We start from the raw sequence: 23,326 nt of genomic DNA, 5'->3' as shown, positions 1-23,326 counted from the left end.
TTTTTTTTTTTTTGTCTCTCTTCCCCCCCCTTCTCACCGTCTCTTCTCCCCTTTGGTTTTCTTTTTTTCTCTCCCCCTCTCTCTCTCATTCATTCCCCCTGTCCTATTTATTAAAAAAAAAAAAAAAAATGACAAAGGATGAACTGAAGCTCTGCCATCACGTAATGTCGCATACTGCTGTTTCTGATGTCATTTAGAAAAAAAAAAAAAAAAAAAAAAAAAAAAAAAAAAGAGGATGATGTCACCATGACAACAAGTAACAGGGACTAATACCTGACAGATTTCCTGGCAGCTTTCACAGAAAGAGAAGAAGAAAGAGAGTCACTCACTGAGCACACACACGGCTGTTTTTCAAGCTTTCAATGAAAACAGAAACAGAGCTGCAGGTTTCACAGCTTCAGACTCCACACACGCTCCTAGAACAAAGATCTAATGCCGACACACAGACCAGACTTCTAAGGTGAGACAGGAACCTTCCCCCTCATAATCTACTGTACATTTATGCAAATTAGCCCCATGTGATACCACATTTGTATAATATATTTTAGTGTCAGTACGCAATTGAAGCTAATATATATAGAAACACACACTCAAACTTTTCTAATCAACATGTCCTGGCTGCAAGGTTTCTAAATCCACACATCATACACGTCGCGCATGTGGCGCCATCATGTGTTAAAGAAAAGTACTGCAGGACCTTTTTATTCCTTCTTGTCTTAAACTGTGAAGAAACTTTCACAGACAGGTTTGAGTGTGCTCTCAGTCTTTGAAGATGAACATAAGCCAGTGAAATCAGGAGGTGTAATGTGACAGAACTCAAGAGCACATTTGTCTGCCATGGTGACTTAGTCGAGTCATTAGTCATGTTAATGATCAACTCAGCCGTCTGCAGGTCTGACTTTAAACCCAGCTGCTGCTCAAACATGTCAGAGAGCTTATTTTGAGGAGTGATGGAAACCAAACCTGATTAAAAATGCATTTTCAAATCCATGTTTTTATTTCTGTTATGCTCACACTGCCACAGCAGCACGGCATGACTAACCGTTCAAAATCATCTTTATCTATGTCACCCTGGGAGCAGCCCCTCTGTCTGAAACAAGCTGCTGGAGCTCCTTTCTTTGAAGGACAGACTGCAGGTGTGCTCACAGCTGGCTATATTACTGATATGACCTCTTTATGACATCATACAGATCCTATAATAGAAACAAAAACTGTGCACAGTGAGCAGGGCAGGCTGCTGACAGATATGTTCACTACATCATTATTACAACCTCACACCACGTTTGATAATAAGAAAAACTTCCAGCACTGTACAGGAGATCCATGACAGCAGACTGTAGAATAGGCCAACTATGACGCAACAGGTGGTAATAATGAAGCGGATTTTAATAAATAATAATTACAACTGTAGTTTGTACTTTTATTCTTTTATAACTTCAGATGTTAAACAGTTCCAGGTAAAGAGTAGAATATGTTTCTCTGGTGTCTGTAAAGTACTGAACGGCTCGTGGTTCAGGCCAGGTTATCACGCAGTGAACTTCAGGAGCTGATCAGTTTATACCAGCAGAGGGCGCTCAAAGCACAGGACCGAGGCTACTTAAACTCTGCACAATGAAGCTGTTTGAACACAGAACACCAGTGTAGCAGAGCAGAGTCAGCCAATCAGGGAACAGAGTGTCAGACATGTGACCAGGTTTATACAAGGAGTAAAAATCTCACCTTCTCCCTGCTCGTTGGTCTCACTGACAAAAACGCAGTGAATCTCCTTTATGAACTGACCCGACAGTTTAATGTCCACGTCCTGCTGCCCGACCCTGGCGCACACACACACACACACACACACACACACACACACACACACACACACACACACACACACACACACACACACACACACACACACACACACACACACACACACACACACAGAGGAAAAAACTTTAATGTAAACACCTGCCAAGTTAGTTATACAACTCCACCAGGATTAAAGATGAAGGTGCAACTTCTCCTGCAATAAAACTAACGGAGGAGCTTCTGATGTCCAAAATCATAAAGCTGTTGCGTGTTGTTGTTAGATAACTGCGAGTCTCGTGTCTGATAAGATGATATGTAACGAGACTCATTGTCATTGTTCTCAACAAGGACTCTGTGGATCATTATTGATGTGGTAACCTCTGCACGAGCAGATTTCTGCATGCACTACATGTAAACAGTGTCGTTACTTCTACTACTACTACTGAAGTAAAGCAGCTAAACTAGTGATAGACTTGTGTCTGTATGTAATTTGTTGCTTTCACACGGAGGTGAGCTGAGGCGTCTCTGACCTCTGGTCTCTTCACAGGACGACTAAAACTATTTCTAACTTTAGACTCAATTTATCAGATTTTCTGAGCAAAGACCAGCAAAGCGATCGATTAACTGATGAAATCACAGCTGACCTGGTCACGCCCTCCTTGATGTAATACAGGAGGCACTCAGACATCAGAGGGTCTTCATTCAGGTTGACCAGGTGAGGCGTCTGTAACACATACACACAAAATTGAGTTTTACTTGATGGGGACATCTTTTTTTTCCCTTTAAAAGTGGGGCAGATCCCCACAGTGAAAGTGAAAACTATTATTATTAGTGAAAACACTAAACACGATTAGATGCTGTTGACTTTTAACTAGCACTGAACACAGGACTGGAGCCACGACTGTGTTCAGTCAGATCCTTTAATAAACACTTTTATAAACAGCGTAATTTACCAAAGTGAAGCATGAATGAAGACAACACAATTAAAGTGAATGCTGACATTGAGTCGAGGTTGTTTTTACTGAGCTGAGCTGTCAAAACTGGTCATTAAGGGCAGAGTGGAGGCTGTCAGATGTCGTCTTTATGAGGCAAAGATTTAAAAGTGTTGGTGAGGTCGTGGTACGGAAAGAAAAGCTGCTGCGTGATCGATCATCTCTGAGTTTTAATCTGGATTTCAAACATCTGCTCAGCAGACCGATTTTACCTCAAAGACCAGAGAGACTTAAAAGCAAACAGTGACATCATCACTTCCAAAGCTGAGTGTGACTCGACACAGGTGCTTATGAGCAGCAGACACTCGGCTCTGACTTTGACGAACACTCCCAGGCATGAAGTAAAACCCATTTATCGGCTGTTCTAACAAAACAAATCTCCAACTAACTCAAAGGGTAGATTTAACCTGACATAAAGGTGAATTCAAACAATAAATACACAGTTTGAAGTACCAGCAGGAACTACAGCTGCATTATTGTGCGTCAGCAGGTGATCACACAATCCTAAACTTAAAGTATTACTAAACCAGAGAGAAAGGTTAAATATACACTCACTCCTTTAGGAGAGAAGACGCCCAGTGTTCCTCCATCTTCCTTTATGGACACGCCCATCTCCACCAGCAGGGACTCTCTGAGGGAGTGAATGAGAAACAGAGACATCAGTTACCATCCATGTTTCTTCTCTTTGTTCATGTTTCCAAATGTTTTCCCCTGTGAGTTACTGAACAAACACACTCAGCTTTTCCACCTAAACACTCTAAACACTACAGTTCCCATGAGCCTCGTGTGCCATGGTGAATAAAGGGTCGTTAAGCCTGTTGTTGCCTTTATGAACCGTGTGAAATACCAAAAGTCGCATCACTCGACTGACATAAACCGCACTTTGGTGGGTTTCTAGACTTTTAAACCTTGCGTGGTTGCTGTTGCCGGGTTACAGACAAGAGTTTTTGACTCCATGTCAGTGCAGATGCTCCAAGACTTCCTGCTAATGCAGACGAAGATGCAGCAGCTGAGATGAGACTTTTTCTACTCCTACACCTGCCCTGAGGTTTTGTCTGATAAGCGCAGGAGAAAAAGAGCCCACGGCACCAGTACGAACGCTGATGCTCACGGTAGCATTAGCACTTTTACAAGTGACAACAAAACACATTGACTAAATTAACTGAAGACATGTAAAAAGCTCAGAGTCAAATAAAACGAACCTCTCCAGACGAATAGATTCTGTTTTTCTCAGTTTCTCCTCCCATGTCTCGTTCAGCTCAGCGATGATTTTCTCTGTTTCCTTAAAGCAAAAACACACAAACGTATTGTACTATAAACGCATGACTATAAAACTTCTTCATTCTCACTCAAAAAAGGTGAAATAGCAGCTCCTGTTTGCAGTTTAATCATAGATGTACAGAAAACTGTTCGTGGATTTCTTTTAAACTGAGAAAATCTAAAAAGTTGAGGCTTCCCAGACACGTTCTGAAGTTGTAAGTCAGTTTTTTCATTGGATTTCCAGAAAACTATACAAAAAATAATATATCTTTCTGACAGTGGAAGCCACATGTTTCACAAATTTAGATATGATGGAATTATGACCTGGAAACGTGCGAGGTGATAAAACATCTCGCCCTACCATCAGTCTCTCAGCTGCTTCCTCTTTGCTGATGTTCTCTGTGGACTCTCCCTCCTCCCTTTCCTCTCCATCCTCGATCAGCTGATCAGGGTCAGCGGGTGTGTCCCCTTCAGATACCGGCTCAGCGCCTGCACAGGAAATAAAACATTTATTACAAAAACATAATGGACCACTTTTGTATTTTTTTTTATTTAAGTGATTAAACACAAATGCACGGTCTTATTAGATTCCCAATAATCCACATAAACACATAGGGTGACCTGGAGGGGCGGGGCCATTCTCAGGCGTGATCCCATTGGATGTGAGAGCCAGCTGAAGAGGGGAGGGGGACGCACCTGCGACACCACCGGGGCCGTTGTTGATGTTGTTGTTGTTGTTGACTGAAATGCAGAAAGAGAGCAGGGAAGAAAAAAGTGAAAAGGAGGAGGTTTAATTTCTAACATGCTGGCATCTCAGCAATCCTGCTTATGTAACGACAGCTTGTAAATATCCTCACTGACACACACACACACACACACACACACACACACACACACACACACACACACACACACACACACACAGACACACACACACACACACACACACACACACAGACACACACACATACACACACACACACAGTTGCTGTTGTCTGTAAATAACCGTCTCTACAGCCTGCTGCACATAGACATGCCGTTCATACCAGGTCCAAATGAAAGAACAACAGCATGTGATGTGTACAGTTTATTAGGCTGTAAACAGACTGCATTCCATGTTTATATGAAGTGCAGTCTGAGTATCACATGCACAGCGTTTCTGTGTTTAGCAATGCATAGTGTTCACAATAGAAAAGCACATGCACTTTTTGACATGGAGAGATCAAAATCATGCAGCAGCAAGATAATGATTAACCTCATGTTGTGGACAGATAACAGATAACATCACATTTTCTCTTGGTTGAAGTTAAAGATTATGAGCTATAGCCCTGCTCCTTCCCTCTGCTAATGCATTTGTATTAGGCTCTAGTCACACGGGGCTGGAGACCCGTTGACAACCACCTGTTGCAACTGAAAAACTTGTATTCCCCAAATGATTGCTGTTGGCACAAAAACTTGTTACAGAGAAATTTACAGTGCTGCACCAAAGCCCTGCAACTGCTTTGCTCTTTAAGAGATTGCCTTGGTCTCCAGCAGTTTGTTTGGAAGATGCAGTGAAATGTGTGGCACAAACCATGAGCAGAGATCGTTTGCCTTGAAAAATCTGCATCTTTTGAAATGTGCTGGTTTCAGTAGTGAGGCTGTTATAATGTAGTTCAAGTTCCACAACAGCAGAGAGAGTAAACTGTGAATAAATGCTGACCAATCTGCATCTTCCATAAAAGCTATTGGCGACAAAGGTAATCTGTCAGCACCCAAAGCAATCGCAAGCAAAGTTTGGGTGTCGGGACCTTCTTTGTGACATTTCTCAGGTTTTCACAGGTTTTCAGGCCTGTGTGAATGAAGTGTTAGAATCACCATAGCTGTGTAGCTTCCCACCATCATTAGCCAACTAGCCCAACTTCACCAAAATAAATGTTTCTTTACATCCAAAGTAACAGCAGAGCTGAAAAGATTCAGTTTTACAAATATTTCAGTCAGAAAATCGCCTCATTCATTCTTTTTCTCATGCTTACTTTGATGTTAAACTTTTACTGTAAGACCTGGAAGAAGTAGGATTTGGACCCGGGCGTCAGACTGAACAGCAGATAAGGTTCATTATTCTGTATAAAATGTGTGCATACCAGCATTGTCCAGCAGCTCCTGCAGGCCCTGAGAAAACAGCAGATTTCTCAGTCGCTCCACTTCAGCCTTCAGCTCTCGGATCAGTTTGGCGTTTGGATCTTCATTGATCACAGCGTTACAGCGAATCTGTTTGGCACGGTCAGCATACCTGGAACCGAACCGGAGAGAATTAAGATTATATTGATCTGACTAAATCATCTGCTGCCTAAAAACACATTAACTGATCCATAAAAAGCCTCATAGACAGATGACACCCAGTAACTGACCTCAGAGTGCTCAGTGTTTCTTCGTAGTTGATGTCAGCAGGACTTAGCGCAGCAATCATTGCTGTGCGAGAGTTTCCTCCTGAAAGAAGCACACATCAAACCTTTAAGGTACTTAAACTAAGTCTGATATTAACTCGGCAACTCCATACATGTCTGTGTGGTTAAGTGTACTATTAGCCCCGACAGGTTAAGATGTACTATAAGTCCTGATACAACAAGTCTTATTAATAGTTTGGTCAAAGAAACATGCCGTTGGTCCTAGTATTGACAATATTACTAATGGCTGTTAGCCTTAAATGACTCTTTCTACTGTTCTCCTTTAACACTGGACCTACCAATGCTCTACTTACCCAGGTTTTCCTTCAGTAGCCAGGTGAGAACAGAGTCTCTGTAGGGAATAAAATCACTTTTCCTCTTTTTACTGCTCTGCTGCAGATCAGAGACAAGAAGCAGTCAGCAATCATCTCCCACATTGCACACATCTGATATTATTTGACTTGTAAATATGGATAGTGTTGAATTACCATTTCAGCCAAAGCTGAAATCACTTTTCCTAATGTGGTCAGAGATTTGTTGATGTTTGCTCCTTCCTGCATGCAAACATACAGTGAATACATGATGAATCTGGCACTGGATGCATGAAAATGAGCAGCACATGAATAGATACATAATGTGATTGCTCCACATTATCTCCAACCTTGAGCCGCGTGCCCTTTGCCCCAGAGGAGTCTGCTCGTTCACTTCCAGCCAGGTCGACCAGACTGATCTTACTGACCTGAAGAGAAAAGTTCAAGAATCAAAATAAAGACCTGACATTTGGAAGAAAATGCCCCGCGGGGACAAAATAGAGAAGCAGACACACTTTCTCAGTGTCCAGGCTGGTCATCTGATCTCGTCGTTTTTGGGTGAAGACGATGGTGAAGACGGCGTGGGACCTGGATGACGTCTCATTCATGTTTGTAGCTGCAACCGTCCTGCAATCAGAAATGAACTTGATTATTTTGATGTTACTGCAATTCATTCTTTATAATAATAATAAAAAAATTATATTTATAACAAATCTGCATGTTTTAACCAGGCCTAACTAGAATAAGAAACATCGGCTAATGGGCAAATAACATATCACCAGTGATGGACTGACTGGGTATCAATCTGATCTTGGCTCAAAAGATAGACAACAAGTCTACAGAGCTGCTGTATTATGTGGTGGATTGGTTACCAGTAGGAAACCGTTTATGTTTTTCAAACTTCCTCAGACATCTGCAGCCTTTTGCACTTTCTTTAAAACTTCGACCTCTGAAATTATCTGGAAGAAAACTGACCGAGCTTTGTTGCCGGCGTCCATCAGGTCCCGGATGTCCGTGAATCCAGTCACAGCCAGTTTGGACAGATCCTCCACGTAGGGCCCCAGGATGGGATGCTCCCGGACCCGAAGGGTGCCCTGGGACTTTGGGTTCAACAGGTCCCGAACCCGCTCACAGTAGATCTCCATGTAGGACACCTGTGATGGAGAAGATGATGTTTAATCAGGGAAATCGATTTAACTAAAACTGATCTAGGTTAGATGAGGGCTTACCTCGACGGAGTAGGTCAGGTCAGGATCTGTGTTTTCTCCTGTTCTCTGAAACAAGTCCTCACACAGCTGAACACACAGACAGACGCACGTTAATATAATTCTTCATCAGTTATCCCTTTGAATCAGCAAACATTAAAGCGACAGCAGCATTTTAATGCAGCAATGATGTGATATGACCTGTGGTATGATCCCTTCCTGACCAGGCTCCTGTTTGCCCATCATAGTGTAGCTCTTCCCTGCACCCGTCTGTCCATAAGCAAATATACACACATTGTATCCTGGAAAACAACAACCACAACATTACAAGTTATTGTAAAATTATAAATAACTCATTCCTGTATTAGACATTAAGACCATCAGCCAGCCTATGTAGAATATAATCGTGCTGTCATGATCAGCATCATCATCAGCAACAACAGTATCATTTTACACATCAGTATCAGTAGAGTAACAAGTATCAGCGTTGTTACTGGTCACCATTAGTCTCATTAGCTACATAGTTGGAGCTGGACTGTGGAGGACCGAAACTGCCAAAATAATTTAGAATTTAATAAAAAAAATATTTCCATTATAGCAAATAGAGGTTGGGCTCTTCTTTGACCTCTGAGAGGGCGTTCAGGCTTACCTTCGAAGGCGTGCAGCAGCATCTCCTCTCCAATGTCCTTATACACCTGTGTCTGAGAGGTGAAGCCGGGGTCATCGGGCTGCAGGGACACAAACACACTGTTATCACTGATTTTGGGTTATACTATTGATGTTTTCTGTGTGTGTGTGTGTGTGTGTGTGTGTGTGTGAGACAGAGAGAGTGTGTTATCACCGTTGTGTGTGACCAGTAAGAGTAGTCAAAGGTGAAGTTCTTGGCTCCATCTTTGGGCTGTTTGGGATTGGAGATGCCTGGAAAGAATCATAAAAGAAACAACCTTCACTGCATGACGAGAAGTCTGTGGACACACTCCAGTTTTATTTCTTTTCTCCTCACTTTCAAATGTGGAGGCACCAAAGTGTCACTACTGAAGTGGGGATAACCGCATGTGACTGACCACTCCCAGCATTCACAGAATATATGACGGGCTCTGCATATAAGTATTTGTCAGATGGACACACAGCTGCTAATAACAGCCCTGCTGCAGCAAAGTCTATTAATAAACAGCCTGTGTGTGTCTGTCAGTTTATGCAGCAATAGGATCAGACGTCACATGACGTTCCCATGGGAACGTTGAGGCCATAAAAGCCCCTAACCCACAGAAAGGTTAGGTAAGGAGAGCATCAGCATTATTTATTAAAATCAATAGTGACTGTTAGCTTCAAGCTAAATGCTGCTATTTCTATTCCAGTTCAGGGACTTTTTTATTCTTTAGTCACATTAAAGTGATGTCACAGTGATGTCATGGCTAATCTGCGACGAGCAGGTTCACAGCATTTAAATTGAAGGTCAGTTTTAACTTCATTAACGCTCGTGACAGAAGATTGACCTCCAAAACACCAACATGGGTGCTGCCACAATGCTACACCTGAAGCTTTAATATGTGTAGAGGCTATATCCATGTTATACACAGTTTATGATTCAAGGTCACAATAAAAATCCTCATTACATCATAATGAGATGGTGATCATAAAAACTCTGTTCTCTTAGCCAGTGGTGTGTCCTCATCATGCTGTGTCTTATTATGAGGACAGTGACAGGCCTCTCGTTATCTAAAAACCTTTGTGATATATTTCTATGGTTTCTAATTTATTTGTTCATCTTTCTTTATCTTTTTGAGGACGTCTGTATGTTTCAGATCCTGTGAGGACGTCTTCAGGTTAGTGTCTCAGCGAGGGGCCCCATAAATCCTAAAGGACAGAACGTGTGTGTGTGTGTCATTCTTACAGGTGGTGTTTCCCTGCATCTGGATCACACACTTTGCGTTGCGTCCTATCTCTCTGGAGTTGAATGGGCGGACTCGCACCACCACCTTCACTGATGCACCCGCCATTTTTCAGCTCCGCCCACCACCTGAGGACAGCCAATGAGAAAGCACGGTTTAAAAAATCGTCATAAACATACAGAACAAAATCCAAATCACACAGCACAGAGGGTTTCTTCACTACTTTTGTCAATTTTAGTGTCTTTCTGCTGATCCTTTAGTCGTGTTTCTACTGTTTTTATTGTGGTTTTAATATCTATTTTTTCCATGGACCTCCAGGCTGCTCAGACCACTTTTCCTCCTCTTTCCCAGCACTCCTCCCTTCATTTTACGAGCCGGGTTTTTACTCATTCCCGCTCTTTTCTTTCCCTCCTCTTCTTTTTCCAGTCCTCAGTTTTCCATTCCCCCGTCATCCTTTTTTCCTTTCCTTCTCTTCTCTGTCCTCTTCCATACAGTTTTCATATAGTCCTCACCGCTTATTTTTCCCCTCGTCCTTAAGTTTTCCTCGACTCTCTAAACTGCCTTTTCTTTTCTTTCTTCTCTTTTCTGTTTTACGGTTTCTGCCTTTCTTATCTTCTCCCATTCATCTCCATCTTTCCTTTTCTTCCTCCTTTTCTTGTTAATGCACTCTTACTTCCTCTATTCATCTTTCTGCTTTTCTCCTCTTCCCTTTCTCGTTATGCTTTTGTTTCCCAGCTTCTCTCGTGCTTTTATTCGTCTTTCTTACCTCTAACTCATCCGAAGCATTCAAACAATGTTTCCTCCTCTCTCCCCCTTTCATTAGCGTCTCCTAAGCTCCTCCCTTCATTCTTTCCCCTCTCTTGACATTCCTGTTCTTCCTCGTCTCCACGAGGCTCTTTTTCACCCGTTTTCCTACTTTTTTCCTTTTTATTGTTCCTCTTTTTCCCAAACCTTTATGTCTCTTTGTGTGCCAGTGTATGCCGATCTCCCTCGCCTCGGGCATTTTTACACTCCAGTCGGGTTCTCGTGGGAAGGAACCTCATCAGATACTGTTACAGTCAGTGTGTGTGTGTGTGTGTGTGTGTGTGTGTGTGCGTGTGTGTGTGCGTGTGTGCGTGTGTGTGTGCGTGTGCGTGTGTGTGCGTGTGTGCGTGTGTGTGTGCGTGTGTGTGTGCGTGAGGTCTGTTAAACAGTGAGCAGGTTATTGATCTGACAGTCAATCATCTATCAGAGTGGGATGATCATCAGCCTGTTTGCGATTGGTCTGCTGGTGTTGATGTGTTAGCACGTGTGTGCGGCTGCTCTATAATTTCGTCCTCGGCGGTCTGTAATAATCACATGACTGACATTCCAACATAAGCTCACTGAGCGGCGACTCGGGGAAGTCCTGAGCACTTAATGTTTCCATCGCTTCACTGTTTTATAGAGAAAACTATCTGACGTGGATGAAAAGTGTGTGATCCTCTGGTAGAGGAGTCGTCTCACTGATTAACCACGGAAACGCGACACGACTGCACCGTGATGCTACAGCGTGGACATCTCCTCTGAAAAAACAACCTTTGGTTCAGCTCAGAGTTCACATGAATCCACAGCAAGCGCATTTTAGTTCGTTCTGAGGCTTAAGGAGAGTGTCTGCTGAAAAATGTTCAGTTTCTCTGAGTATGTGTTTCACAGTGCTTTCTGATCCAGTGCCTGAGTACCAGTCTCTTTCACACAGGTGCTTTTCTCTAAGCACTTTTAACCTCACATTAACACTTCGATAAACACACAGAGCAACTAATGCTTCGGTATTTTGCCCAAGGACACTTTGGCACACACGCTGGAGTAGCCAGGGATCGAACCACCAACCTTTCAACTAGTGGACGATCTGCTCTACCTCCACCCTGTCCTCCAATCAGACTCCAGCTTCAACCAGAGCATTTTAGGCCCCTTCACCACCCACCTACAAAATATATAAGGACTAACTGTGTGGTAGCTCCAACAGCACCGTTCACAATAGCAAATGAGTGAACTAGTGAACATCAATGGACATCAGCCAAACAGGTGTGGCTCAGGTGGTGGAGCAGCTCCTCCAACCTACATGTCAAATCCTCCATGGTCAATTTTCTGAACCCAGAGCTGTCTCAGAGTCATCCACCCGAGTGTGAGTGTGTGAATGTTAGAATAAAACAGAAAAATGTTTGTATGTCTGTATGAATAAGTGACTGAATCTTGTAGTAAGTACGAGCCTCGAGTGCTTAAATGAAGTTGAAAGGCACGCTATATAAACATCAGTGCATTTATTCCATCTTTGGAGACGCTTGTGTGTGAATGAATTCCTGATTTTACTGAACAATTTATTCAAATAAAAAAACGAAACCACCCTCGGAAGTACATTTAACTGAGTACAATCCTGGCCTCACTATCGAGTAAACCTAACTCTGTCTGTATCTTGTTCCCTTTTTGATTCAGGAAAATAGTGAAACATAACACTACAGCTTCGTTTGCAGGTTTAGAAACAAACACGGATTAATCCGCCACTAAAACTAGTCCCTGATATGCACACCTTTCCCCCTGCTTACGCGTAAACTCCTCAACATTAAATAAAAAACTATAAGAGCGACATTAATGACGATAAGACTTTGTTGGAGTGTGTAGCGCAGGAATCGGGGGATCGATTGTTGGGTCTCTGTGACGTCCTGTCTCAGATCAGGTTGGTTTGTTTCCTCTGTGGTTGAGTGAGATGTCAGTATGGGGATGCTCATGCAAAGAGAAACAAATGAAGCGGCGCCCAACTTCTGCCTTTGCTGACTGCACTGAAGCATCACACATGTTTAAACCAAAGCAGCAGCGAATCATCTTTGTGTGTCGTCTCAGTGAAGTGAGACTGATGAAACCAGAGCGCGACTCCGAGGACCAACGGACGGTTTTACTTCAAGTTTGTTTGACATTCCTGCTGTAAATTTGATCTGCTGCGGTTTTGATTTCATTTCCATCTCAGCCTTTAATCTCATAGCACAGAGGTGACGCTTCTCAGATCAAACCCGGAGATACTGAAGCAAAGCTGGCAGCAAGTTCTTCACAGGGACAACAGGACGGCATTAAAGAGCAACAAAAACATCGTTTCACTTTTTCTTCTCTCTCCTTGTGTGAAATATAGCAAACAACAAATCAGTCGTCACTACGACCGCGTTTGTTATTCTTTCTGCTGACACGAATTTTAAACCATGGAAACCCCCACACATTTGTCCCCTTTCATATTTCACAAACTTTAATGCTCGTCAGTTATTAGAAATGCCAGCGATAACATCCACTGACGTCTGTGGCTGATATTTATCTGCTGCCTGCACTGGTTAAATGCTCAGAAATGATGTAATCAGTCCTGAATAAGAGAGGAAATATGAAGCGATGAAAATGATTAAAAAAAATATCTAAAAACATATTTAAGAAACTGTTATTTCAAATGGTGGAACCTGCAAACACGTAGGAATGTTTAACACTAAACACAGAGCAGCTCAACATTATGAAAGCTACAGTTGTGTCATTTATTTAAACACACGCGGCAGGAAAACAACTAATAAACCTCAAACAAGCTCCTTTCAGGCTGGACTGTTTTTATTCAGGCTCAGTCTGAAGCCAGTTTTATTTAACTCTGTGATCAGGTTTTACAGGTTTTTCTGTTTGAGTAATGTGATCATTATTAATATGAAACATCACGAGTTTCCTCAAGCATCACAAATCCAGACGCCATTTACAAACGCAGGCAATGGTCCTCAAATCGTGGTCAGCTCTTCACACACACTGTGACATCATCGCTCTGATCAGCACCGTCAGTCTCGCTGCACATTTCCACACAGCTGCATCAACATCTGCAGCATCTGCAGCACCTCTGCTTCTGACTTTGTATTAATTCTTTAAATACTTTTTAACCCTACATGCAACCCTACATTTAAATGATTTTATGTTATACTTTACGATTTTTCTGTTTTTGCAAACGTTTTTAATGTTTTATGACCTTTTATATAAAGCTTTTTTATTTTCTATTTTTAAATGTATTGAAATTGTAATATTATTATTATTATTATCAATATTACAATAAAAATTTTCATTTTAATTTAAAAAATAATATAAGAAATTCTAAGGGATTTCCAATTTTCACAATTAAAAAACTACATTTTTTATATTATCTTTTATTTATAGAAAATTTCCTTTTACTTTGTTACTTTGTTAAAACATCCTTTATTTCCTGTGTAAGACACGTTATTTACATTTTCTTAACATTTCATAGACTGCTCTGACATTTCTTGTGACATTAAATTATTCATTTTCAAGATATTTTTCAATATTTGTAATAATTTTTGGTTTTTCACATACATTTTTTTGCCCTTTTAAATAAACGAGTTCCAGTTTCAATTACAATTTTTAAACAGTAATATCTGGTATTACTTTCCTAATACTTTATTTCATTCTTCATTATTTAAAATTTCCAGTGATAATATTTGTTTGACATTTTTAATGTACATATTTTGTGCCTGTCAACACCATTAATTAATTATTATAATTAATTAACTCATTTAAAGATTATTGTTGATCTCTCGTGGTTTCTCCTTTACCAACAGCTGATCACAGACAGATGTGAACAGATGTGAGTTATTTTAAACTTTAATGACTTAAACTGAACTCCTAATGATTGTAAATGTCCTTTGCTGTAAGGGGACAGTGAATGCAGCATGCACACAGACCAGCAACTACAGTGTGTGTGTGTGTTTACTCTGCTAACAGACAAGATGGTGGACACAGATACTGGATTGTGTGTGTGTGTGTGTGTGTGTCTCTAGGTGAGCAAGCAGCCTTCATACCATAGAGCCCGGCAGAAACGCTGACTTCACGCCACAGGCATCCCAGCACACACACACACACACACACACACACACACACACACACACACACACACACACACACACACACACACACACACACACACACACACACACACAGGGAGTGATTCAGAGTGTTGCGGTGGAACAGGCCCGGTTGGTCGAGCTGCTGTTGGACAGACTAACCAGCTGTTTAAACATGCAGGGAAACAAAGAGGTTTCCAGCTTCACGGGAAAAAACATCCAGCCGTGCTCGTTGTTGCAGCTCTCGCCTTTAATCTCACAGCTAAACCAGCTGGATCGTCTGCCAGCCAATCAGCTACCTCTCAGACAGAGACAGAGCGAACTCAGACAGAAATTACACAACACACACAGAGTCACACCACATGAGCAGGAGTCTGGAAACAGAGGCAGCCGCAGTCTTGCAGAGAATCCGTCTCAGGCTCAACATCTGTCTCTCTCTGCACTGAAGCAGCAGCTCAGACTCAAAGACAAGTTTTCACACAAAGGTGGTAAAGAAAGGAGGACGAACGTGAGGCGATCGGATGCCTCTCTGATGGCGTCATGTGACGATAACCATCTCAGCCTGAAACACGAAACTGCATCTGCAGATATAAACACGACCTGGGAAACTTCACCAATAACAAGAGTTCAAGTGACTGACGGGAAAATGGAAAAGTCCCGCGCTCGCTTGTGTTTACCTGCTCACGCTACCTGCGCGCTCCCAGGTAACCTTAGAGAGACTCGGCTTTCTGAACAACAGCAAGAACGTAAGGGAAAGGACGCTCAGCAAGAGAAATCAATAAAAGGAGCAGTCGTCTGTAAACACAGTCAGTAAACTCGCTGTGTGCTGTAGGACGAGTAAGGCCAAAGTCACACAAGCCTGGAGACAGTCAGCAACACACACACACAGCTGGGGCATGCACATTTTCCCCTAGCAACAGGTGGTTACTATGAGGTCAGTGTGAGTGGGACTTGAAGGTGAGTAAAAGTGAGCCTTTGGTGAACAAGTTCAAGACATACAACTTTTTAGTTTAAAAAGTCAAATCTGATCTCAATCTGAACTCCAGAATAATATTTGGATCAGAAGCCTCCAACATAACCTTCACAGGGGTTCAAGAAATCTTCCAGAAGAAAAAAATCAGTTTTTAGTGGGAAACATGCAAAATTTCAGGTCCCTGCTGTCATCAGTTCCCTCAAAAAACATCTAAAGAATGACTGTAGGGGTTTTCTTAAACATTTATCAAAAACTTGATAGGTATGGACTCGCAGGAGTGGAGCTCAGGCCAACCAAGAGTGATGGATGCTGGGAGTCACAGTGGTAACAGCAGCAGGAGGCCAGCTCTCCCCCGACGTCACATCTCAGGTAAACCTTGCTGTCAATACACTTTGACCCCTCCAACATCCTGATTCAGACTCTGTAGTCCTTTAAACGAGGACCTGCACAAACGCATCTCTGTGTTTGTCACAGCTGCAATATCGCTGTGACACCCTGAAACAACAACATGACAGCTCAGCATACAGGAAACAAACTCCTTCCACCGTGCACAGTCTCCTCAGATCACTGAGTGAAGGACAAATGCAAACTTTAGCCAGTAACTAAACACGTCTTCATGTAAAGCAGGACAGAAATGATCCAAAAAACCACTTTAAACAAAGCCGAATGAGGCCTGAACAGCACCTCTATGCAGTGAAGTCATAAATGTAAGGACACAGTTCACTTTATTAATGTGATACTGAAGAAAACTTAAAAACTGACAGATTCTCAGGTGACTTCTGCACATGCAACGAGTGGCTGTTTTCATCTATGCTCGATTAACTTCAGACATTAAACCCTGAGTAAATTGGAAACGTGTGGATTTCTTCACTCTACTGAAGTTTATTCATAAACACTGTTTCCATAAAAAACTTCACAGATTAAAGGACACCGTTCAGTTTTCTGTGGGATCATCCTGCAGAGAAAAACATCTCACGGGTTGATTATTGATCTGCTGTAAAGACATCATCACCATCTGACAGTCATGTGTTCAGACTCCCACAGCTCCGCTCCCATGTGCCGGCCTCTGTGGAGGAATGTGATAATGAATGGTCTTCATACCGCACACACACACGTCCTATGGTAACATATACACACAGAAAGCTAAAGATAGCCATCGGCTGCACTCGACGCCCAGTTTGCACAAAACTTTTTACACTGTTTGATCAGAGCTGGCTTTGCATCCTGGTCACATGACCTGGAACCCCGTGCTGCTTTCAGTGCAGTGGGAGATATTAACAGTGCAGACTCAGCGTGGATAATGAAAGCCTCACACTTACACACAGTCAGACTCATCAAACTCCCCAAGAGCAGGAAAACAAAGTTGCAGTTTCTTTAGTGGCCACTTGAGGCAGTCTCCAAAAAGTGATTCAGTCCCCATAGACTTCCACGTTGCGATTTCCAACTTTACAGAATAAACAATGACCTTTGCACAAGCTGTCCAAGACTCTGAGCTCCGGTATTGTTAGGTGAAATTGCCTCAACACAGCCTGCCTCTCCCTTATGACTGCTGGGAGAGGCTACAATGCTCCCCTGACCCCTGAACTGGATGGATGGATGGATGGATGGATGGATGGATGGATGGATGGATGGATGGATGCTAGTTAACACTAAGTAGCAGCTGTGATCCTGACTGATAACAAAGATGGCTGATGACCACCTTCTCAACCAAATACAATCAGCTCCGACTCCAACAATCCAACATGGTAGCTTTGGCATCTTTCATAACTGTCTATGATTTTAGTTGGTCATGAATACATCAGTTTACAGTCAGTACTAGTCAATGACTTCCATCTTCCATCAGGCCTCAAACACTTTCAAAAAGCTGCACTAAGCTAAAGGGCTTCTATTTACATGGCTTTATTTGTTGGTCCAACATAGGCATAAATCCTGCAGATGAGAGAGAACAGCACTGAGTCCTGATGTTTGAGGAGTTGAATCAAAACAACAGGTCCTTTTACTCTGACATTACAGCTGTGCAACGAATCTAAATATAGAACCACTGGCTTCTAATGACTATAAAAACAAGACGATCCAAAGGAAGCTTTTAATGCTTGCATTCCTTTTTTGCAAACTTTTCTCCTTTGGTCTTATGTTATAAAACCAGCCCTCTCTCTAAAAGCCCCAGACTCACTCCCCGACAGGTTGTGGCAGGTCAGTTTGAGCCGGATTGACAGAAAGATGAAGCTGAAACCAGTTCAGCCATCTGGGAACAGTTTGGTTTCAAAGTTTCTTCCACAGAGCAACATGAGTTTCACTTTAAGTTTAAAATGGAGCAGCGGAGCAGCCCAGCCTGATATGTACACAACAACATTTGTAGTTTAAGACTCCAGCTTTCAACAGCCTCAGACAGAAGAAGACAAAACAGGAAATGGGACAAACCAAATAAAGTCATTAACTAATTGCAGCAAACATCCTGTCCTGTTTGTCAGGTTGCAGTTTGATGTCTGTTCAGAGGAAAAACAAGTCCAAACATCATAACTGAAGCATCATTTTTTTCTATCCGATCAGACTAAAAGTCATCAACACAAATTAAGCTTCGGCAATCATTAGTTTTCTTTCTTTTCCTCAAACTTTCTCTTCTCCATATGAATAAGGAAACATCTAAATGGTGTTTCAGTGTTCAGTCTTCATAAAAGAGCTTTTCTCTTCTCTGTGGTCCTTATCAGTAATCGGATTACCTGGGAACAGCTGCTGGTTAACAAGTTTAGAGATTTAAGAGAAGAAGCAGGAAACCTGTAAACACAGGTGGGCAGGAGGAGGCTGAACTTTACCGCTTTGCAGTCAGGCTCATGCTTGATCTCCAATCACCTCCACAATCCGCTGCAGCCATATTTGTTTCCATCAGAAACCAGCAGCAGTGACGCTCTGCTGCAAAAATGTTGAATGAGTGCCAGTTTTAGGATGCCATGTGCGTATGATTAATGTCTGCTCAGACAATAATGCTGGCTCAGGCTGGTGGCTGTCAGCTTTGTACTGATTGATGGTGTCACCATGAGTGAGGCGGTATTTCTTAACGCCACATGAATTTGTTTATGCTAGGAAGGTTTAGACTGGTGACGGCTCAAACAGAAGAACTTTACCTGAAGAGAGACTCTCCTTCAGTCTCATGTTGTGCTGCTTTACATAATGTGGATGTTTGGCGGGGCCACCATTGGTCTGCAGGCCTCATATTGAGGACCAGAGTTCTGAAAACACCAGTGATGTTTCAACTCTTGCAACACAACACTCATACATGCATGGAACGACTCTATTTGGCAATCCAGCACGTTTCCTAGAAGACTGCATTAAATAAACTCTGCATGTGCTCATCGTCAGTGCTGCAGCTCATTTCTTTCACTACATTACAAACAGCTGTTTGCACAGACAGCTCCTGCCTCTCCACCAAACACCCTCCCAGTGTTGGTGTAACCTGCAGGATCTGCAGGTTAGGCAGATCCTACTGCTTTTTTTAACCCCTCCTCCGCCCCAGCATCCACCTGCAGTCTCCGGTTTCCCAGTCACTCCTCCCAGTTTCTATGTGTATCGTATATGTGGTGACTAATGAGCTTGACTCTGACTGTGATCTGAAGCTTTCAGGAACCATTTCAACTTTCTGACCACAAACCGACAAAGAAGAATTATCAAATGTTCCCTGTAAGCATCCTGCTGTTTCCAGGGAACGGTTAACAGTAAGACAACTCAGCGAGGGAACGCTTGGGGTCACAAAAACTTTTTTCAAAAGCTAGTTTAATTTTGCTTTCTTCTTTCTTTGTTAGGAAATACTGAAATGTGCTGTTCTTGGTCTGGGGAAAAAAAACCAAACTTTACTTTATAAATTGTGGAGAAATTGCAGTGAGACTGTTGTTATGGCAGACTCGGTCTGCAGCTTTCAGCTGAAAAGCTGGAGGTGAATAGTTTGGTTACAAAACCTGAATGGAGACGGTGGTTGAGAAGTTAATCAAAAAACATGAAATGATGAAAAGACCTAAACAACATGCTTTTGAGTTTTTAAGATTTGTTTCTTAAAACATACCCATTAACTCGTTAAACTACCAGAGGGCTTTTATTTTGAAATTTCACAGCATTATAGCATCCCAGTAGTGTTTGATGATTGGAGTTTAAAGAGTTGTAAAGAACCACTTCTGTTCAATTGCAATGTCCTGGAGCTTTTATTTTGAAAATAACCTATTTATTTTGAAAATAGTCGCCTGATCAAAACAATGCATCCATCTTTTATATACAGTCTGTGGAGGCCAAAATCATAAACAACATTTTCGGTCACGATTATTTTACACAACTACCCACTAGGGGTGGGGGAAAAAAATCGATACTGCGTAGTATCGTGATATTTCGCTTGCTAATAATGTATCTATACAGGGACAGCAGAAATCGATATTTTGTTACAAAAAAAGGTTTTTGTGCTCTGACTTCAGAGCACGTTGATCCTTTTTCTGAGCAAGAACCCTGACATTCCTTTACTGTCCAAATGTGTTTAACTTTTTTTTGGCATCAATAAACATGACGGTTTACTTATTTTAATTTAAGACATGTTTTATTTTAATTAAGTTTAAAACTTTTTTATTTAATGTAAAATTCTATTTTGTTTTAATTTACTTTCAAATTCTTCAGTTGCTGAAGGGGCTGCATAGTTTTCCTAAATTGCATAGTTCAGAATAGCTGTAATTGTACCAGATGGTTGCATTCAGTTAAGTTGGACTAGACTGTAATACAAACCGTTCAGTTTGTCAACAATAAAACTGACTGAAATGAGAGAAAGACGGAGTGTTTGATATTAGATAAATGAATATTGATAAAGTTTACCTTTATGTACAGAATCTGAATATCGCAAAATATTTTTAAAAATTGCAATAATATCGTATCGTGCGTTAAGTATTGTAGGAATATCGTATCGTGGGATGTATGGTGATTCCCACCTCTACTACCCACAGACTTTGGAAAAACTTTTTTTTTTGGAAAGACAGATTATTTTTAATTAAATTACCTTTAAATATATAAAGTGAGGGAACTCTGAGCTCCATGAACATTTCTGATGAGTTTATGGTCTTAGTCGTTGGTTTGAGCCAAACAGGATGACAGAGGTGTGAAGGAAAGGAGTGAAGATTTAGGGTGGAGGATCTGACAAGTCACCAGTTTCTCCATCAGGTCCTCCCCTCAGTCATCAAACACCAAGACAGCAAAGGATAAAAAGCTCAGATGAAGTCCTCAAAAATCTACATTTGACCTATTAGGTTGAATACATACAACTACATCCATCTTTTATCTACAGTCTATGGTTGAGAAGCACCACCCAGCCTCTGACATGTGTATACTTCCTCTCTCAGACAGTGAGGACCAGCGAAATAGTCCTCATTTCCCTCATCTAAACCACAAACAAAGATAGATATCCACACTCTGACATGACGAGGAGACGGTTTGTTTAAGGTTTTGTGGCGTTACCCAATAACGTCAGAGCAGAATTCAAACAGCATGCAGCTAAAAATACACACACACACACACACACACACACACACACACACACACACACACACACACACACAGAGATAGCTCAGATGCCAGCTGAGAAATGCTTTAGCCTCCTGGGCTAACTTTAGCAAGGCCGACATGAGCAGCGGCAGAGGAGAGTCTCAATATGCTGAACTCTGCGGGGCCAGAAGTATGTGGACACACCTGTGCTCATGCTGAGGGCAAAGTTCAGCAGGTAATAGCAGGATTTAAGCCGACTACATCTGTAAACAATGAGCAGATTAACGCTCCCGCTTCTGGGATGAAGTAAGTCCATTCGTCCACATACTTATGGTCACATGAACAGCTATGACATTGATGTAACGGTGAGTAAACAACCTGAGGCTGAGATAAAAGGCAGTTCTTTGAAAGAGCCGGTTTGTTGGCAGTTTAGTAAACACAAGTTTCAAAATAAAAGCTGAGAAATGCACTTGAAAGCACGCAGACAGCCCCGACTGATCACCTGGATCATCTCGGTGCAGGACTGAGCGGCACGGAGAAACTGGAAACACGAGCCTCAGCTGTGATTTCTCAATGCAGAAACATTATATTAGCGGCTGTTTGGAAACTGACTCAGTAACTGACTAATCACAAATGAAAATGAAGGACTGACAAAAGCAGATGAGGGCAACGTTTTTCCCCCTCAGGCTGATGTAGATACAGTAAACAAAGGCCTGACAAATGTTAACATTGTTATTTTGTGTTAATAAAACACGTTAAAACAAAGATGTATTCCCAGAGAAACTGCTTTACACTGTATGATGAACATTAGACAATTTTAATCCGTGTATACAAAGTAAATACCTGAACAGAGTGAGTCACATGAGCTGTATCTTTAGTGACTTGTAGCAAACGACCAGTTCAGGATCTCAGTTCGGAGTTTTCAAGCTTTCCTTGTTTCTGAGAAGCGAACGGATGAAATAAGCTATCATCTGTATGTTTGTGTCGATGCACATGCATGCACAGAAGCATTGTGCTAATGTAAATTACCTTAATGTAAACTCACATAATGCACAATGACCAGTGTAAAGATCTGTTTTTTATTCAGCTTGGTCTAAATGTGTAAATTATTATTATTTTAATATGTTCTAACTAGGGCTGTTCGATATAACGATATATATCGGATGACGATATAAAAACATCTATTGTTTCATTTTACGCTATCGTTTGTTTCGTGGTGTCGCAAAATAAACTGTTTACGGCAATATTTTTTCATTATTTTGATATTTCTGATGGTCACTGTAGTGGCTATATTCATTTCTTAAAGTTCTCTCTTTCTCTTATATTTTATATAACCACACTATGGACGGACAAGCGCCTGTTTTTATGCGTTGTACGTTAGCAACGACGGTAAAACCACCGCGTGTCCGCTTGTTTATTTTCCACATAAACCTTTCACAATAAAGCTCAAGATCCTGTTGAGACTTTTCAAAATAAACTGCATCACGTGAAAGATGAGAAGCAAAAAAGAGCCACCAGGTGCTAAAAAATAAATCTTAGACTCAAACGTTAGAACAGGCTTTTCCCCGCAGCACGCCGTGTAATAAATACTCACAAAAAAACGGCGGCCGTTACAACTTATGTCTAAAAATGTATAGTTTCATGCATCTGTTAAAAACTCGACTCCAGGTACGCGACGCCCAGCTGGAAACACTTCACGCAAGTCGAGCTGCCCGAGATTCACAGAATTTACAGAAAATGTTACATTTTTATGATTTATATCGTTATCGGACGATAGAATTCTTATATCGGGATATGAGATTTTGGTCATATCGCACAGCCCTAGTTCTAACACAAATACAAATTACAGATTATGCAGCACTTATTCAACAACAGCTGGTATAAAGCTGTTGTTACATCACTGTGCACAAAGCGACCAATTAGGTGAGTGTAAAAGTGCTGGAATGCATCTGAGGGCTTTTATTGTGAAATGCAGGAACAGGAAGAAACCCGCTTTGCCAATGTTTAGAAAAAGTTGGTGCATATGTTCTAGTGACAGACATCACTTCTGGATCCAGAAACCAGTGGGCAACGTCGCAGTAGCTGTGT

The 23,326-nt window shown here is 41.7% G+C and overlaps 2 protein-coding genes across 3 annotated transcripts in view; both read right to left on the bottom strand.

Moving 5' to 3' along the window:
- The window catches only part of gp1ba (glycoprotein Ib platelet subunit alpha), a 205,788-nt gene that overhangs the window by 18,624 nt on the left and 163,838 nt on the right, over positions 1 to 23,326 (bottom strand). The gene's annotated exons all lie outside the window — the stretch shown is intronic.
- Positions 1 to 23,326, bottom strand: part of LOC308392994 (kinesin-like protein KIF1C) — a 34,813-nt gene that overhangs the window by 9,893 nt on the left and 1,594 nt on the right. For both annotated transcript variants that reach the window (XM_080876420.1, XM_080876421.1), the window contains exons 2-19: positions 9,883 to 10,008; positions 8,830 to 8,906; positions 8,638 to 8,716; positions 8,190 to 8,290; positions 8,013 to 8,078; positions 7,759 to 7,937; positions 7,299 to 7,410; positions 7,134 to 7,211; positions 6,961 to 7,026; positions 6,787 to 6,865; positions 6,437 to 6,515; positions 6,170 to 6,318; positions 4,668 to 4,787; positions 4,408 to 4,535; positions 3,989 to 4,068; positions 3,342 to 3,417; positions 2,439 to 2,518; positions 1,720 to 1,814 (exon numbers count right to left, since the gene is read on the bottom strand). In XM_080876420.1, coding sequence (XP_080732546.1) covers positions 1,720 to 1,814; positions 2,439 to 2,518; positions 3,342 to 3,417; positions 3,989 to 4,068; positions 4,408 to 4,535; positions 4,668 to 4,787; positions 6,170 to 6,318; positions 6,437 to 6,515; positions 6,787 to 6,865; positions 6,961 to 7,026; positions 7,134 to 7,211; positions 7,299 to 7,410; positions 7,759 to 7,937; positions 8,013 to 8,078; positions 8,190 to 8,290; positions 8,638 to 8,716; positions 8,830 to 8,906; positions 9,883 to 9,988 — 1,750 coding nt within the window. In that variant the 5' untranslated portion in view covers positions 9,989 to 10,008. The remainder of the gene's footprint in view (positions 1 to 1,719; positions 1,815 to 2,438; positions 2,519 to 3,341; positions 3,418 to 3,988; positions 4,069 to 4,407; positions 4,536 to 4,667; positions 4,788 to 6,169; positions 6,319 to 6,436; positions 6,516 to 6,786; positions 6,866 to 6,960; positions 7,027 to 7,133; positions 7,212 to 7,298; positions 7,411 to 7,758; positions 7,938 to 8,012; positions 8,079 to 8,189; positions 8,291 to 8,637; positions 8,717 to 8,829; positions 8,907 to 9,882; positions 10,009 to 23,326) is intronic.

This window comes from Rhamphochromis sp. 'chilingali' (genome assembly GCF_963969265.1).
Source record: "Rhamphochromis sp. 'chilingali' genome assembly, chromosome: 1".
In the NCBI taxonomy this organism is placed as follows: domain Eukaryota; kingdom Metazoa; phylum Chordata; class Actinopteri; order Cichliformes; family Cichlidae; genus Rhamphochromis; species Rhamphochromis sp. 'chilingali'.
Note: the sequence above shows the minus strand (reverse complement) of the source record. Positions and strands in the feature narration are given on the sequence as shown.